This window comes from Artemia sp. Qi Xiang Cuo, chromosome 9 (genome assembly GCF_049724085.1).
Source record: "Artemia sp. Qi Xiang Cuo chromosome 9, ASM4972408v1, whole genome shotgun sequence".
In the NCBI taxonomy this organism is placed as follows: domain Eukaryota; kingdom Metazoa; phylum Arthropoda; class Branchiopoda; order Anostraca; family Artemiidae; genus Artemia; species Artemia sp. Qi Xiang Cuo.
The window spans coordinates 15,716,207-15,734,482 of record NC_142802.1 but is presented as its reverse complement, the minus strand read 5'-3'; the positions used below and the strand labels follow the sequence as shown (position 1 = coordinate 15,734,482).

General features: G+C 34.8%; 1 protein-coding gene across 1 annotated transcript in view; it reads left to right on the top strand.

Moving 5' to 3' along the window:
* Nucleotides 1-18,276, top strand: part of LOC148948356 (putative extracellular sulfatase Sulf-1 homolog) — a 327,273-nt gene that overhangs the window by 127,103 nt on the left and 181,894 nt on the right. Inside the window, exons 9-10 of the mRNA XM_089094900.1 lie at nucleotides 7,433-7,809; nucleotides 15,352-15,542. Coding sequence (XP_088951026.1) covers nucleotides 7,433-7,809; nucleotides 15,352-15,542 — 568 coding nt within the window. The remainder of the gene's footprint in view (nucleotides 1-7,432; nucleotides 7,810-15,351; nucleotides 15,543-18,276) is intronic.

Sequence of the window (18,276 nt, the reverse complement as noted above, 5' to 3'; positions counted from 1 at the left end):
ATTGCATAATGTTATATCCTTTTCCTCATCCATCCTTTTTGGATTCACCTTTTCATTATTAACTAGGTTACTATAGGTCAAATTACATGGTGTTGTATCCATGTCCTCAAATGTCTCAGTCCATGTCGGTATACATGTCTCAAACATAAAACACTCCATTTTTGGAACTTTTTTAACACAGTACTCGCTTATGCTTTCTAACAAATACTAACTACTCTGTTTCTGTGCCGAGGCAATATATGCTATGAATGACGTCATATATGTTTCTTTTCACCATCATTTTTACTTGGCAACATGACGTCATTCGAGCTACATAGAGCCTAGAGCCGGATACAGAGCAGTAAGACTATATAATTTGACAAGACCAAATTATTGTGCCCTCAATCCATGGTTGCCAACTTGCACATCCTAAATAATAATTTAAAAAGATTTAGCAATATGAAAAACTTCAAATTAAGTTAAATTATTTGAGTGCAAAAGATACAGCTGCTAGCCGTTATGATCTCTGTTATCTCTGCCTGTGCCCCAGTCCTCCAACCCGCATTTCCAACCATTTAAAAGAAGTACTTCAAAGTAAAATTAACAAGTGAAAACCCAACAGGTCTACAAATTCAATATGACTGAATGAAAGACAAAGGTGAAAAATTGATCAAAACGTCGGGATTTGAAGGGATTTTGAAGCCACATCTCCAAACCCTGATTATGATCACGTTTATTTTTATTCAAATTGTTCTTGAAATTCATTTCAACGTTCTGGGCTACTATTTTACACTAGAAAGTCATTTTTCTTTATCAATCAGTAATAATTCTCTCTCTGTTCTTTGCTCGATCTTAGCTTTTTCTTGGATCTATTACGTAGCGAGGATGCGACACGAGAGAATCCGCAAGCACTTCGAGGAATAAGCAAAAGAGCTCACGAGTTCAATAACAAACTTGTTTTTTCGTAGACCACACTGAATTTCCCTTAGGGACGGAGGTTTGAGTCCTGGTGTAGAAAATCCTTCGGTTTGGGGTGGGAATCAGTGGTGTGACTCTGCAGGCTCTACCGTCGTTACACGCAGTATTTCTCTCTAATCTTTGGCTATATATGACGTCAATCATCATTGCATATCTTCTTTTTTCTAAGGTTATGGGGAGAGCAATTCTGACGCATCCATAGTCCATTTTACGATACTAGCCCATATAAATTCATCTGCGGTCATTCCTTGACCCTTCACTTCAAAATTGTCTATTTCTTATCTTGAAGACGTGGCAAAAACTCCTAAATAATTGTTCATTAATAACAGCCAAAAAGCTTTTTCTAGATTTCTCGATATTCCATAGAAGTTATTCTTTGTAGCATATCGCTCACCATAATTGTGCCTAAATTTCTAAGATGCATATTGTTATCGGGTAAGTGCACCATAACACACTGACACATAGAGGATGAAGTTTTACGGATTCCACGGTGTTTTACGATTGACATAGCGTTTCACGTATTTGTCGGATCTAGCCATTCCTATTGCCTACCAGACTCGCCTCATGTTCACATTTACTATAACGTCATTGTGGTTGTGACCCCAACGTATTTATAGGCTTAGAAGATTGCACACATGAAACGTCTATTACCTATCCAAATTCTGACGAAAATGGTTTATCTTTATTATGTGTTTTCTGTCTCTGTTTCATTGGCTATTGTTTAAAAAAAATGCAATTCCTACTACTTCAGCAGGATTTTAAGCCGTATCAGGGCTTTGTAATCGAATAAATAGATTTAGAAATCCATAAAACGTGATAAATCAGGATGGCCCCGGAGAGTCTTGGTCCATTCCTGAGATTTGACCAAGATTGAATAAATAAAAAAAAAGTTTTTTCAACTGAAAGTAAGGAGCAACATTAAAACTTAAAATTAACAGCAATTATTCTATACATAAGGGCTATCCCTTCCTCAACCTTTGTTCTTTACGCTCTAGAGTCCTAAAGAAAGACTAGACACAATGATTTGTTTAGACACATTGTTCGTAGAGAATTCCCTGGAGACCTTCTTCCCAACAGAAAGCTCTCCCCGTGAAATATCTCCCGCAGAAAATACCACCAAATCAATTCCTTATATTTCCCAATAACAAATGCTATATGTGAATGATGGGCAAATTGTGCATCTTCCACCCCTTTCCCTTGAAACTGGGATCATGTCATACCCAAAGTGATAATTATCGGACCTTTCAACTGTGTTGAATCAAATGGCTATCTCAAAATTTCGATCACATTTGGTCTTTTGGGATAAAGGGTTGTAGGAGGGGGGGCTAGTTGCCCTCCAATCTTTTTATTCACTTAACACTATAGCTTCCGATTTCCGATCAAATTAGCCCTCTCCTGGGCTTCTAGGATCACTGGTTTGATACGATCACCCCTGAGAAATAAAGCAACAACAAAACGAACAAATAAACACACAACCTGGCAAAATTTCACATCATTGTATATAGAAGCCTGAAACCTGTACAGTAGGGTTCTCTGATATGCTGAATCTGATGGTGTGATTTCATTAAGATTACTTGACTTCTTTGAAGTGTATATATATTTTTTTACGAATTACTATTAAAAACACGCAAGAACTCCAAGATTTTCAAAAAAAAAACTAACTTTCTAATATCTACACTGAAATTGAGGAGATTTCACAGACAGTGGTGTGTCGATCCATCAAAATCTAGGGTTTGTCAAAATCTAAGATTCCAGAAAATACCGCCTTCCCCCCTCCAGGTGTTCATTATGCCATTTGATTCGGTAATTAGAATTCTTTCAAATATAATAGGCGTAAATATGGCAATTTAATCCCTCCCTTATCCCTGGATATAGCCCTAGTTAGATTATATACAAGAATTTACTGATTTTGTGTGGGTGCTTTTTTTTTTAATCGGCCTGGTGAAACAACGGCTAATTAGTAATAAGTACAATAAAATAGTACAAACCAGAAACATCAACAAACTTTGTGTATATGCTGAGGGCTATATCCTGACATTGTGAATATTGTGTTTTGACTATAGTGTCGAACAGGGAGTCAAATGGTATTGCTCTTTTGTTTTTACAGTATTTAGCAGTTGCTCTGCTCTCCATTATTTTTGGTGTTTCCTTGAATGTCCCCAATTGAAAATTGGGCTCCCCAGAATGTCCCCGGGAAGTTTCTATACCTTGAACAACAAGGAAAATTACTGCTTTGCATGAATAGCACTGATATGTCTCTCCCCCCCCCCATAGTAATTCTGTCAGCCAGTGGTCATGGAATATTGGGAGAGGGTTCATTTGAAGTAAACCACTGTTACCTAGTACCCTTTTTAAGCAACAAGAGAAGTCGCTTCATGAATTAGTGTCCTTTTGTGCCATTTTGTGCCTCACAACATCAATTTTTGCCCAAAGAGGGCTTAAATGGCAAGGAGTGCAAATTATGAAACAGCAAATCAGGTGTTCATGCCCTAACGCCCTTAACAGGAGGTTTTGACCCCCTCCCCGCCTTTACAAGCTAGGAAAATCGCTTTTCCGTGGGTAGCAGTAATGTGTCTTTTTACAAAACTCCGGTTTACTGTAGTTCAAGTTCAAGTTCAATCATTTTATTATTAACATATACATGTATATAATTGATATAGGCCCATGGGGAGACAAGCTCGAAAAACTAGGCCTAGACAAAGATACAATAAAAATTTTTACGCTACAATACAAAGATAATTACGACGGCAAAGATACAATAATACAACAATAATATGAAAGTAGCAGCTAGTCCAGGATCCAAATATAAATATAAATATATAAAAAAAAATAAATATATCAATATTATTAAATATAAATTCATACTAAAAGATAGCCGAGAGGCCCACATTCACTTAGAACAACAATCCAAACAAATAACTTAATCATATTAAAAAGACACTTAATTAAAAATAATCCTGAACTAAATGAAATTTAAGATTCCTTTTTAGTAAATGGATAGAAAAAAATTTATCAATAAAATCTTTGGTTTGGAGACTAAACCTCCGGTTGCTGTACCTCCAGAGGGCAGTAGCAGTAATTTATAGCAGTAACATGTAAATCTTTTTTCCGTGGGTAGCAGTATTGTGTTTCTTTACAAACCTCTGGTTTGCAGTAATATCTGGTTAGAAGACCAAACCTCTGGTTGTTGCACCTCCAGAAGTCGTACCAAACTTAATCTAGCCTTTACAAAGTGCTTATTTTCGTTCATGTTAATTTGTGGGGAGATTTTGGAGAACCTAATTTTCATTTTTGGAGATTCGAAAAACCCAGAGAAATTTGGGGGTAGTGGAACCACTACTGTTAGGTTCAAAATCAATTTTTTTTACCAAGTTTACCCAGTTCTATTTACCCATAAAATGAGGGGGGTTTCTTTTCAAAGCAACCCAGCTCACATCGGATAGGCAATGATGGGAATGGCCTCTTTCGAGGGATGCTTGTCGGCATTCCTTTAAAATTTTCAACTACTGAAACAAAACCAACAAACATCGACAATATTTGAAAATAACAACTAAAAACTATCATTTTTCAACAAATTAGAGCCCGTTCTAAATAAAAAACAAACTTATATACCAATATAAACAGAGTAAAAAACTAAGCTATTCCAATAAATTTTTGGGGCTGACTGGCATCTAGCCTATGGATTACCAACGCTTCTTGACGACAGAGGTCCTTGCGTTGGCCCTGCGGCAGCTGGGATGAGACCCAGACCCTATATTGCCAAGCAGATATCCATCCACTCTACCAACACAGACAAAGGAATGATTTTTGGAGTGCCGCCGTTTGGGGCTGCTTAGTGAAGAGTGATGTGACTCCACGTATTTAATTTTTTCCACCAGCAACTTCGTATGGAGTTGATGGTCGTAGGAACTTAGTGGAGACTCCTTCGATTAGAATACGATAAACAAGCACATATAGTTTTCAGTGAGTAGTTGGATCTCAAATTTTTTGTCTACATGGGAGTCTTATCGCCATTGTACTGTGGTAACTGGGGCTGACTGGTATTTTTAGAGTATCGAGCCTTCGAAAGTTCTATACAAAAATATGTTTGCTTATATGGATTAAATAAAGGAAATATCTACTACATAATAATCCGTGCGTCCTCAATGGAAAGCCTCACTTAGGATCATTGCATACAGAGTAGCACTTTTAAGAGAAAGCGAGATAGAAAGGTCCTTTGTTGGCTTTGAACAAAGGGTCAGAAAGGAATGCCAGCAACCAAAGCATTGATTTGCGGCTAAAGCTGGGAAGTTGAAATAGCTGGGAACTGGGAACTGAGAACTTGCGGCTAAAGCTGGGAACTTGAAATGAGGTCATGGAAGGATTGCACTCACATACATGATATTGTTTGTTTGTAATGTTTATTTAGCGCAAATAAATTCTATTCTATTGTATGTTGATGTGTTTAATTTATTTTCAAAAATGGCATTCGCCTAAGTATCTTCGTATGTTTTATAAACATTTTCATTTATTTTGATAAGCAGATACAATACCGAAGTTTTGCGATGTCCAAAGACCTATTGGGTAATTTATTTATTTGAAAGCCCAATCTATAAAAATTGATAGTGTAATACGGAAAAAAGACAAAAAAAATGAAAAACAAACATTTACATTTACGAAATAACGATGTCAAGACGTAAGTATAGCCTAATACGAGAAAAAAACACAACTCAATTAAAAATAAAAAAGAACACTAAATTGTGGATGCCTCTGTTTTCTTTTGGTATTTTTCACGAATTTTGAAACTGTAATTTCTGGGTCTACTATACACTGTTAAAACAGAGCTTCTCGGTAACATTTGAGGAATAGGAGGTAGATATTTGTGAAAATATGTAAACTGTGAGAAGGCTTTGAGTTTGGTGGATAGAGGTGCCAACAGGGTGACCTCCACATACGCACAAGTCCGGGATTCCGAGTGCGCTCATGGGAGTTAAAGGTCCTGCCATTCAAAAATTTAGCACAATTTTTATTTTTTAATTTTTATTTCGAGAATTTGATTCTTCTTAGCAAAATATTGCTGCATTTCCCCGTTGTACCTGTATAACTTTAACTGATATACCATATCTCTCAGTTAGCTCCTGGAAGCTGTTCTGTCCTGTGGGTGGCACAAAAATTAATTTATTATTTTTTTACTAAAAGAAACAGAAAAAAAAGAAAAAAAAGTAATTTATCCTAAAAATAAAAATAAAAACGAAAGACGAAGATGAAATTCAAGTTTTGAAAGGCACCTCTTTATTGATTTTTGGTTTCTTGTTCTTAATATACTACCTTATCAATAAATATTCAACTTCATTCGTCTCATAGATCTGCTGGAGTTTTATCAAGAGTTTTTTTTTTTTAAACTGAATTCATATATTTTTCTTCTGTTAGTATTTTACACATACCTTTGCACCTCAGCGAAATATCAGAGTTAAGTTCTTTAATTTTTCTCAGCTTTCTATTTTTTTGCTCCCTTTAAGCGTTTTAAGCTCCAAATACCTTTTTACTGTCTCCACCTTCCTGTGCACTAAACATGTAAATGGAATGTATGATATCAATCGGATTTGTTTCTGGTGGAGGTTGGGGAAATTTTGGGAAATAGAACTTTGGAGGGGGAAGGATAAGAGGATTGAATAGAAAACATTTAGATTTTAAGAAGGTATGGACACACGGAAACTGGTTGCCTTTTCTCTAATCATTTTTCTGGAATGTTGTTTTTCAGTATGACGAAGTACAATCGATGAAAAGGATGGTTAACGAAAACGTCCTGCATTTTTACTTTTCAAAATATTTTTTGGGGTAAGCAAGTGAAGGCTATTAATGTATTGGATGATGTGCCTTGTGATATGCAAGGAATGGGCTTCTGTAAATGAAATGGACATAGAAATTTATAAGAACGGGTAAAAAGTTTAACAAAGTAAAATAATAAAACCCACATATTTTAGTTATAGGTTTTTACCCATTTTTATATCTTTATGTTTTAATCTCAGTTGTTAGTGTTACAAATGTGCTAAGAATTATCTCAATATTTCTTGGGAAAATTGCGTCTTGAATCATTGGCTCAATACAAAGCAAAAACTAAAAGTTAAAAGAAATAAAAATAAAGTATTTTAAAAAGTCCAGGTTAAGGACTTTTCTTGCATCGTAGATTGAATATAAAGTAAAAGAAAAAAATGACATTAAGTCAAAACAGGTAAACTGTACAAAAAATACAAGAAAAGACGGATTATATTGTAAAAATTTGATATTATCAGAGAGGGAGGGTGGGGGGGGGGGTATCAAGTAATGTCTGATGTGGTTGGTTGAATATAAGAGATTTCAATGATCAAACCGTTTTGTTTTAATTATCGTTCTATTTTAATTGGCCTCTAATATGTCAAAATTTTTATTTTAATTTACAATTCATGTTAATGACCAGCTTATTTTAGTTAGAAGTAATTCCAAAATATTATTTTAGGCTATTCGGCGGCACTTAAAAAGCATCCGTCCAGTGTCTTCTTCCATTGAAACACTAGTGCCATCTGCCCCATCAAATGATTCCAGCACAGAAGAAGGATACGAAGAATATATTATTGACCCGATGGCTCCACTAGAACCATCAAATACTGATGAAAATGATGACTTCTCTGATGATGACATCGATGGTAATCTTGATCCATTTAGTTTTCATAACCGGAGTGTTTCCTATGAAATTGATAGTCGCAACGGGAACAATGGTCACTCTGATATAGATGGTAAAAATTATTCGGTTGGGAGTAAAGTAGATGACGCTGACTCAAATCTTTCTAAACAAGAGGAAAATTCAGATGGAGAGGATTGCATTTGTGACTCGGGGTTTGTTCATTTTTGCTTCTTTTATTTCAACATAGTGTGATTTATCAAATTAGTAAGCTATTATAGACATAGACGCTGAGATTTTTCTAAAGTAAATGAAAACTCGCATGGGGAAGATTGCATATGTGTTCAAGGGATCGCTAATTTCTCTTTTTTTTTCATGACTTAATCTATTTTTTTTATTAAGCTATTATTTTCAAAGAGACTGATGTCTTTCAAGAGGTGATACAAATTCAAACGGAGCAGGTTGCATATACGGCTTAGAGTTACTGTTAGTTTTTTTTATCTCACAGTTTATTTTTATTTATTTTTTAAGCTATTATGCCCAAAGAGAAACTGACAATTCAGATGGGGCAGATCGCATTTGTGCCTCAAGATTATAAGAATTTTCTTTTTCTGTAAGTGATTTTTGTTGAATTATTTATTAAATTGTTAGATCCAAAAATTATTATGCCCTGTCACTTAGAAAATAGTCACCAGAACTTAAACAGGTTAAAGACACGTTGCATTTGACTCTGATCTGTCGCCTGCTACATTTAAAAAATAGACTATTAGTGTTTTGTTAATTTGTTGATAGCAAAAGGTAAACCAAACGGTAGGTTTACATACAACTTTGTAAGGATGTCCACGTGGACAACCGGCTCCTACCAAGTATATATGCCACTGCTCGTGTTAATTTATTAAAACGTTAATTATGTTTGTTAATTAATTTATTAAAATTTATTCTGCGCTAATTTATTAAAACGAAAGAAAAACTATGAGTTGCACATGGCATTACAATTTGAACCCTTTTATTTTATCCTAATATTTGGTTCCATTTCTATTTGGACCTTGGTGTCGAAGATATGGCTGGGATATCTAAATGTTCTTAGTAATGTTTGGGAATATCCCGGACTTCTAATTTATATGTGAATTTTTGTATGCATGCTGCGATTCAGGAGTGGACTGATACCTGAGGCCATGAAATCGGAGTCTGTGAAGTGTATGGCTTGAACGAAGCAGGAGTCGAGAAAGATCAGAAGTAGGGTTTGGCTTATACCCAGTGGCGACCACTGAAATACTCCGGCAGATTGCATTCGAGTGAATTAAAACATTATTCATATAACCAACTGGACGTTTTGTATCAACCCTTTGATCAACTGATCAAATATTCTTTGGTATAATTATCTTAATGGGAAATGTGTAATTTCCGTGGCTCAGAAGGTACTGGTCTGCTGAATATTGTGTTAGTACAATTTTTCAGATCATGCCAAGGGATCGTTTTTTACCATCAGAGCCAACTACAAACTTGTTCGTAATGATCTATTAAGAGACAAGCTAATAGGCTTTGTAAAGTTAGACCACTGATTAGGGTCTTTATAAAAGTTTGTTTGCTCCTTACCAGGTATAAAAACTGCTGTAAAGCAATTAATGCTTGGGTACACCTTATGTACGCCCTTTGCTTGAATACACATGTCCAGTTTGGTGATCACAAGTGAATAATGTAGAGTACTTCAACGACGAAATTGAAACTTTGCAAAAAATAAAATCCTCCTAGGAACCAAGTATGTCACTTGCGAATCTGCCCTTGCAGCTCTATGAATCCCGACCCTTAAAAAACACAGGTACCATATGATGTGTAAGTTTGGACACTCCGTGCTTTTGAGTGATTAAATAAAAAAAACAAGTTTTTTAAACTGAAAGTAAGGAGCGACATTAAAACTTAAAACGAACAAAAATTATTCCGTATATGAAAGGGGCTGTCCCCTCCTCAGCGTTTCGCTCTTTACGCTAAAGTTTTTTATTGTTTAAAAAAAAAGTTGTGAGACAGAGTCAAACTTTTGCGTAAAGAGCGAGGCCTTGAAGAGGGGACAGTCCCTTTATATACGGAATAATTTCTGTTCGTTTTAAGTTTTAATGCCGCTCCTTAGTTTCAGTTTAAAAAACTTGTTTTTTTATTTAATTTCTGATCGTTTTTTAGTTAATGCAGCTTTTATTTTGGCTCACCGTCATTGAATAAGTAAACAAAATTTGCATAAAAATTTTACTTTTCTTTTGATAAATGGCTGTCTCTTAATTTGGTTCTGACGTAATTTATAAATTAACTTACGTAACCCTAGTCAATACCTTGCTCTTTAAGCTAAAGTTCGAATTTTGTTCCAATTCTTTAAAAATGACCCCCTAATCAAATAGGCCGTTAATTAGAATAAATAGCTCTTATGAAAGTACTAAAAAATCTTGGGCTTAAAGAGCGAGGCATTGACTAGAAGGTGAACCCAATCATATAGCTAATATTTTTTGTTCGTTTTAAGTTTTGATGTTGCTCCTTACTTTCAGTTGAAAAACTTGTTTTTTTATATTTAATTTCTGATTTTTGTTTTAAATATTGATGGGAAATCCGGCGCCCCCGTCATAGCCATGCCCCTTCCCCCATGAAAACTTCCTTCATGACAAGATCCTCCCATATAACCCCCGACCCAGTCACCCCCCACTACCAGAAAAAAACTGAACAAAATGGCTATCTCAAAATTTTGATCGGGTGACTTTGGGAAAAAAATGAGCGTGGAAGGGGGCCTAGTTGCCCTCCATTTTCTTTGGTCACTTAAAAAGGGCACTAGAACTTTTAATTTCCGTTCCAAAAAAAAAAAACAAAACAACAACAACAAAAAAAACAAATAAACACGCATCCGTGATCTTTCTTCTGGCAAAAAATGGAAAATTCCACATTTTTGTAGATAGGAGCTTGAAACCTCTACAGTAGGGTTCTCTGATACGCTGAATATGATGGTGTGATTGTCATTAAGGTTCTATAACTTTTAGGGGGTCTTTCCCCCTTTTTTCGAAAATCAGCCAAATATTCTCAGGCGCGTAACTTTTGATGGGTAAGATTAAACTTGATCAAACTTATATATTTGATATCAGAATTAAAATCTGATTCTTTTGATGTATCTATTGGTATCAAAATTCCATTTTTTAGAGTTTCGGTTACCATTGAGCCGGGTCGCTCCTTACTTACAGTTCGTTAGCACGAACTGTTTGATAAACGCCGTTCCCTGCTACCCCTCGCCTCTGCAGTCAGCCGAAACACACACCACAAGAACAAGCTTGAACCAGTGCACTGCAGAACTAATCGTTTTAATAATTCATTAGTTCCTTTTTTTATTGGTGTGATAAGTCGTAATTGGCGCTTAGTATGTTGTAAAAGGTTGCGTAAATTAGTTGTGGCTCTACCCCTAACTAAGATAACCTTTTTTATTGAATGATTCTTGATTCAATAGGTGACCAGGTGGTTCCATTTGATGGAGTTTCGTCACTGAAGCAGTATGCACTTAAAAAGCCTATCCCATTGGTCTTAACACTTTGCATTTACTAGCTCATTTGGATTGATTCTAAATTTCGACAAATGATGCCAAACTTTGAGCACGTGGAACTGGTGCTGGAATAGGAGGCTGTTGCCAGATCCAAATAATTACTCTTGACTTATTAATTTTATTTATGTCTCGTTTTGATTTATTGACCTTGAAGCAGCACATGCTGCTTTAATATTTATATAGATTTTGAGAAGGTATGGATAATGTGCCTTGTGATATGCAAGGAATGGGCTTCTGTAAATGAAATGGACATAGAAATTTATAAGAACGGGTAAAAAGTTTAACAAAGTAAAATAATAAAACCCACGTATTTTAGTTATAAGTTTTTATCCATTTTTATATCTTTATGTTTTAATCTCAGTTGTTAATGTTACAAATGTAGCTCCCTGTAATTTCTTTCTTCGTTTGATACAAAAATGTTATATATTAATCTGATTTGTCAGAATCCATCAGAATACAGAACAAGATTTGTAATTTGTTCTGTATTCTGATGGATTCTTGTGAAATCTCTTACCAAGAGCACTGAAATTTTTTTTTCAGGGGAAGAGGGGTGTATGAAAAAAAATACGGTGGTAAGATATGAAATCCTCTTTTAATTTTAAACCCAGGAAAGGTCGTATTCTTACAAATTTGTCGTGTTTTGGACTATATGTAATTTCGTTTTTTTTAGAAGGGGGTAGGAAAGGAAAGGGGCTGAGATAATTCTTTTGCTTGTTTTTTTTGTGCGTTGAATCTTCATTCTTTTTGCTAGTTCTAAAAAATATTCATGTTTAAATTGAAAGTGATAAAAGAAAAATGGAAATGAAACTTTAAAATGCAATTGCAAATGCAAAAAAATGTAGTGTGTTGTGTTCATTTTAATACATAAATAAATTAGGTTAAAATACAAAGAAAAAAGCGAATATAAGGAATCGATCCTGAAAATTCGTCCAGGAAAAAATAAATCTTGTAGTAGATAATAATTGATGTGATATTTGTAATAAGGGCAGTTCAGAGTCTTGTTATTGAAACCTGCAGAAAAAAAGAAGAAAAAAAAAACAAAAAAACAAATCAAGTTTAAACATAGTGGACATAAATGAATCATCCAATCAGGTACCGATTTCTCGTAAAAGGCTCTATGACTTTTTATAACACAAAATATTTTTGCGTCCAATGACAATAACTTTAACTCATAACAATAACCTATGCCATTTAACAATAACAATAACTTAAGCCATTCCGGACAAAAAGAGATGAAATGAATGTTGTCCACTAGCATAATCATATCAAACAAGGTCCTAGATAGGTTTGATAGATAGATTTAATACCACACCGCATAAACTTATGCATAAATATTGAGAGCATGTCTTTTGCTTAGGCAATGTTAATCAGACACTAAGCACATGATATAAATGGTGGCAATATATATTTACAAGAAAAACAGTAAATAGGGTAGCACGTCTAAACAAATGCCTGCCAAAAATCCATGATATTTGAAAAAAAATATTGCCAGAAGGAATAACCCACATTTTGTTTAAATCTAAGCATGAGATTTACCCACCAATCGTCTGGTTTTTCTGTTAACCTTTAAATTAATTTATTTATAAAGAAAAACCTTTTTATCATGCATTATTTATATTTACGAGCTGTAAACATTCCCAAAATTAGATTTTTCTTCTAAAAAAACGTATGTAGTTCTACTTAGGGGGTTTGGACGCAATGATTGCGGTAGGAAAGGTGGCAACATGATGACGAGCAATAGAATACTTCTGAAGATTATATTGCAAGAATCAGATAATAAATGAAAAAAACATTGCAATCTGCAAGCAGCAAACGACCACCACGTGTCTAACGAGAATGGTTGCAGCAATTTTAATACATAAGTTGATATAAAAGCAGTTTTTACCTGATTCAGCTGCTTGAAAGACCTGGGACGAAACACAAGGAAGCCTTAACTGGTGGTGTTTCAATTGCAATCTGCAATCTGCTTATTGCTCATGAAAAATTAATTATTGTTTTACTCTTGAAGAAATGTTTTACTTTGACGTAAATTTGTATAAACTCTCTCTGATTGTTTATACATTTTAAGATAGGAATCGTTTAACTCAGGACTAGTTCTTATACCGTGTAGGTTATTGGAACATATCAGAAATTTGCGTCTTAATTGGGAAAAAATTCTGCAGCGACAAGAATGCTGTGCCATAACGCCATCTAATGAATCGTGACATGAATTGTTACCAGATGGTGACCATACTTCGGATCGCAATGTGCGCCAAATGGTGGCACACACTACGGTCTAAATGAGAATATCTATAGAGATTACAACCTTTGTAGTCTAAAATGGTCTGGAGAAACTTAAACTAAGAATCACTCCGAGTTGGCACTACCTCGACCTGATTTAGCTCAGTATCCACTTCAAGCTGCGATGCTCGGAGCTGGGTTGCAGAATGGGCGTACACTGCGAGTATAACCGAACGGAAACTGTACCCATATGTGAAACCACCTTAACCACTGTGAAACCACTCTCGTACCTCTGGGTACCCTCTCCGTCCCGGTATACCCAACTCAATTTGAGAGGTTAATAGTCCCAGAGCATTGTATCAAATATAAATCTCATTGCTTTAATATTCTAGCCTTTACTAGGGGATAATGTATAGTCAGTAATACAATCAGAGAAACTTGCCACTGACCTCAAGTCACAAAAACTTACTAAGCTAAAAATGACAAAAATCCTCTCAAGAGTTTTGACTGCAGGATGTACACTTTGACGTTTCTGACCAAATGAGAACGAGCGATGGACGCGAGGTTGCCACCTCACCTAAGCAAATATACGAACTTTCAGCCCTCAATCCTCTCATAGCTAAATTCACCACTATTTTGACCTGATGTAGCTCAGTATCCACTTAAGGGCTGCGATACTTGGAGCTTGGTTGCAGAATGGGCATACGCTGCGGGCATAACCGAACGGAAATTATACCCATATGTGAAACCATTTTAATAAAAATGTCGTACCTCTTGGTTCCCTCTTCGTCCAGGTATATCCAACTCAATTTGAGAGGTTAATACTCCCAGAGCAATGTATCAAATATAAATCTCATTGCATTAAAATTCTAACCTTTACTAGGGGATAAAGTATAGTCAGCAATACAATCAGAAAAACTTACCACTGATCTCAAGTCGCAAAAACTTACTAAACAAAAAGTGTCCTCTTTACAAGATTTTTTACTGCAGCATGTTCACTTTGACATTCTGACCAATTGAGAACGAGCGATGGACGCGAAGTAGCCACCTCACCAAAACAAATCTTCGAACTTTCCCCCCTCAGTCCTCTCATAGCTAAATTCATCCATGACAATGACAGAATCTGTCTAGCCTGGGAAGATAATTCATAGCCAGATGCAACTTTTTGGACCGTTATAAATTAGCTGGCTGCTTCAAAATGTGTAAGAACGAAAAAGGAGAATGAAACTTAAAGAAAAATGTGAAATTATGAAAAGAACAGAATAATATAAATCTCATAAATAATTGTGGGTCCGTAGCCGCAATGCTGTTATTAGAATTCTTATTAGAATTAGAAGCTTGTTCTGAACTTGATAACTAGACTTATCAAAATTAGACCATAGACCCGAGGCGGTTTTAGGGACGACAGAGGGGGCATTTATACCTGGGCACTGAAATTTTAGGGGCACACAATTTTAAATAAAAGATCTAACGGTTATAATCATTTTGTAATTTTTGAAATTTCATTTTATTAAAATAAAGTAGAGGGTGCAGTTAATAAAGGAAAATTATTTATAAATTATTAATTAATTCAATAAACTAAAAATAAAGAAGAATTAAATAATAATTATTTAAAGAACTAAATAGAAATAATTAAATATTTTAAATAAGAAATAATAAACACATGAAATATTAATTAATTAATAAATAAAAAATAGTTTTTTTAATAAATTGAAATTTTGCTAAAATTTGGCCTTGTAATTCTTTGGGAGACAAGGTGCTAATCAAGATTTTGCCCCGGGCGTAAGAGAGACCAGAACCGCCACTGACATAGACATGTTCAAACATTTGAAAAGAAGGCCTATAAATCCTTTTCTGGTGGCGTGTTTGCGCCACTTGCAAGAAGGTCGTGAAAACACGTGGTGATTGTACTGTACTATTTATTATTACGTCAAAATTTTTGTAATATTTTGAGAGCACTGGTATTTTCTAGAAAATGGAGAAAGAAACAAGAAGACCTACGGAAACAGGAGAAGAAAAGGCGATTGAAAAATCAACGCTTGAAAAAGAAGCAGAAGAAACTGAAAAGGAAACTCATTCGTGAGCAGTTTGGATGTAACTTGGATAAAATGAATTGCTTCAGCCATGATAATAATCACTGGCGCACTGAACCCTTATGGCAAGGTAATCTCCCCTTCTTTAAGTTTGACTATTTTGGCACGAATATGGCAAAATATATTTCCATATTTCGTAAAACATAACTGCATATCATGTCTAATTTAATTCTATATCATTCAAAGGGAGTTATAGATCAGTTGTTTGATACTTCTTTCGGTGATTTTAAAGCAATCTGTCTAGTTTTCAATAAAGCCTAGTCAAATTGACGTGTATAGTTTATAATTTTTGGCGCAAGAAGTGGGGAAACATCCAGCGTCAATTGAAAATTTTGAAGTAATTTGTTTTGTTTTCAGTAAAGCATGGCAAATTGGGCTTGTATAGTTAAAAAAAATGGCATATGATGACGAAATATAAATCTATATTTGTCCAAAGATAACTGCTTATTCCTGAGCAGTTTTGATGTAAATTAGCTAAAATTAATGATTTTGGTTATCATGCTAATCACTGGGACACGGATCCTTTATGCCGAGGTAAATTTGGCTTTTATATTTTAGACTTTTTTGGCATGGAAGTAGCAGAACATAAATTTATATTCTGCGAAGCATATCTGCAAAGTTTTTTTATTTCATTCCATCTTTTTTTTAAATACGGAAATAGATTATGTAAATTGTCAATTGGTATTTCTGAAGCAATCTGTCTAGTTTTTAGTGAAGCATGATAGACTGGATTTTATAATTTATAGCATTTTGGTACAAGCGTAGCAAAACATGCGCATGCGTAGCTTCTCATTCGCGAGCAGTTGGGGCTTCACTTAGATAAAACAATTATTCCTCTCAAATACTAATCTCTGGCATACTGATTCCTTACGGCACAATTTAATTAATTTTTATAATATAGTTTTTTTTGTGAGAAATTGGCAAAACACAAATTTATATGTGGAAAACCATAACTACTCATTTGTGACCAGGTTACTCAATCTCGCTCAATGTCTCTCGATCTCTCTTATTCGCGAGCTTCTCATTTGCAAGCAGTTGGGGCTTCACTTATATAAAACAATTATTCCTCTCAAATACTAATCTCTGGCATGCTGATTCCTTACGGCACACTTTAATTAATTTTTGTAATGTAGTTTTTTTTGGTGAGAAATTGGCAAAACACAAATTTGTATGTGGAAAACCATAACTACTCATTTGTGACTAGGTTACTCAATCTCGCTCAATGTCTCTCGATCTCTCTTATTCGCGAGCTTCTCATTCGCGAGCAGTTGGGGCTTCACTTAGATAAAACAATTATTCCTCTCAAATACTAATCTCTGGCATACTGATTCCTTACGGCACAATTTAATTAATTTTTATGATGTAGTTTTTTTTGGTGAGAAATTGGCAAAACACAAATTTATATGTGGAAAACCATAACTACTCATTTGTGACCAGGTTAATCAATCTCGCTCAATGTCTCTCGATCTCTCTTATTCGCGAGCTTCTCATTCGCGAGCAGTTGGGGCTTCACTTAGATAAAACAATTATTCCTCTCAAATACTAATCTCTGGCATACTGATTCCTTACGGCACAATTTAATTAATTTTTATAATGTAGTTTTTTTTGTTGAGAAATTGGCAAAACACAAATTTATATTTGGAAAACCATAAATACTCATTTGTGACCAGGTTACTCAATCTCGCTTAATGTCTCTCGATCTCTCTTATTCGCGAGCTTCTCATTCGCGAGCAGTTGGGGCTTCACTTAGATAAAACAATTATTCCTCTCAAATACTAATCTCTGGCATACTGATTCCTTACGGCACAATTTAATTAATTTTTATAATGTAGTTTTTTTTGGTGAGAAATTGGCAAAACACAAATTTGTATGTGGAAAAACATAAATACTCATTTGTGACCAGGTTATTCAATCTCGTTCAATGTCTCTGGATCTCTCTTATTCGCGAGCTTCTCATTCGCGAGCAGTTGGGGCTTCACTTAGATAAAACAATTATTCCTCTCAAATACTAATCTCTGTAATACTGATTCCTTACGGCACAATTTAATTAATTTTTATAATGTATTTTTTTTTCGTGAGAAATTGGCAAAACACAAATTTATATGTGGAAAACCATAACTACTCATTTGTGACCAGGTTACTCAATCTCGCTCAATGTCTCTCGATCTCTCTTATTCGCGAGCTTCTCATTCGCGAGCAGTTGGGGCTTCACTTAGATAAAACAATTATTCCTCTCAAATACTAATCTTTGGCATACTGATTCCTTACGGCACAATTTAATTAATTTTTATAATTTAGTTTTTTTTGGTGAGAAATTCGCAAAACACAAATTTATATGTGGTAAACCATAACTACACATTTGTGACTAGGTTAATCAATCTCGATCAATGTCTCTCGATCTCTCTTATTCGCGAGCTTCTCATTCGCGAGCAGTTGGGGCTTCACTTAGATAAAACAATTATTCCTCTCAGATACTAATCTCTGGCATACTGATTCCTTACGGCACAATTTAATTAATTTTTGTGATGTAGTTTTTTTTTGGTAATAAATTTACAAAACACAAATTTATATGTGGTAAACCATAACTACTCATTTGTGACCAGGTTACTCAATCTCGCTCAATGTCTCTCGATCTCTCTTATTCGCGAGCTTCTCATTCGCGAGCAGTTGGGGCTTCACTTAGATAAAACAATTATTCCTCTCAGATACTAATCTTTGGCATACTGATTCCTTACGGCACAATTTAATTAATTTTTATAATGTAGTTTTTTTTTGGTGAGAAATTGGCAAAACACAAATTTATA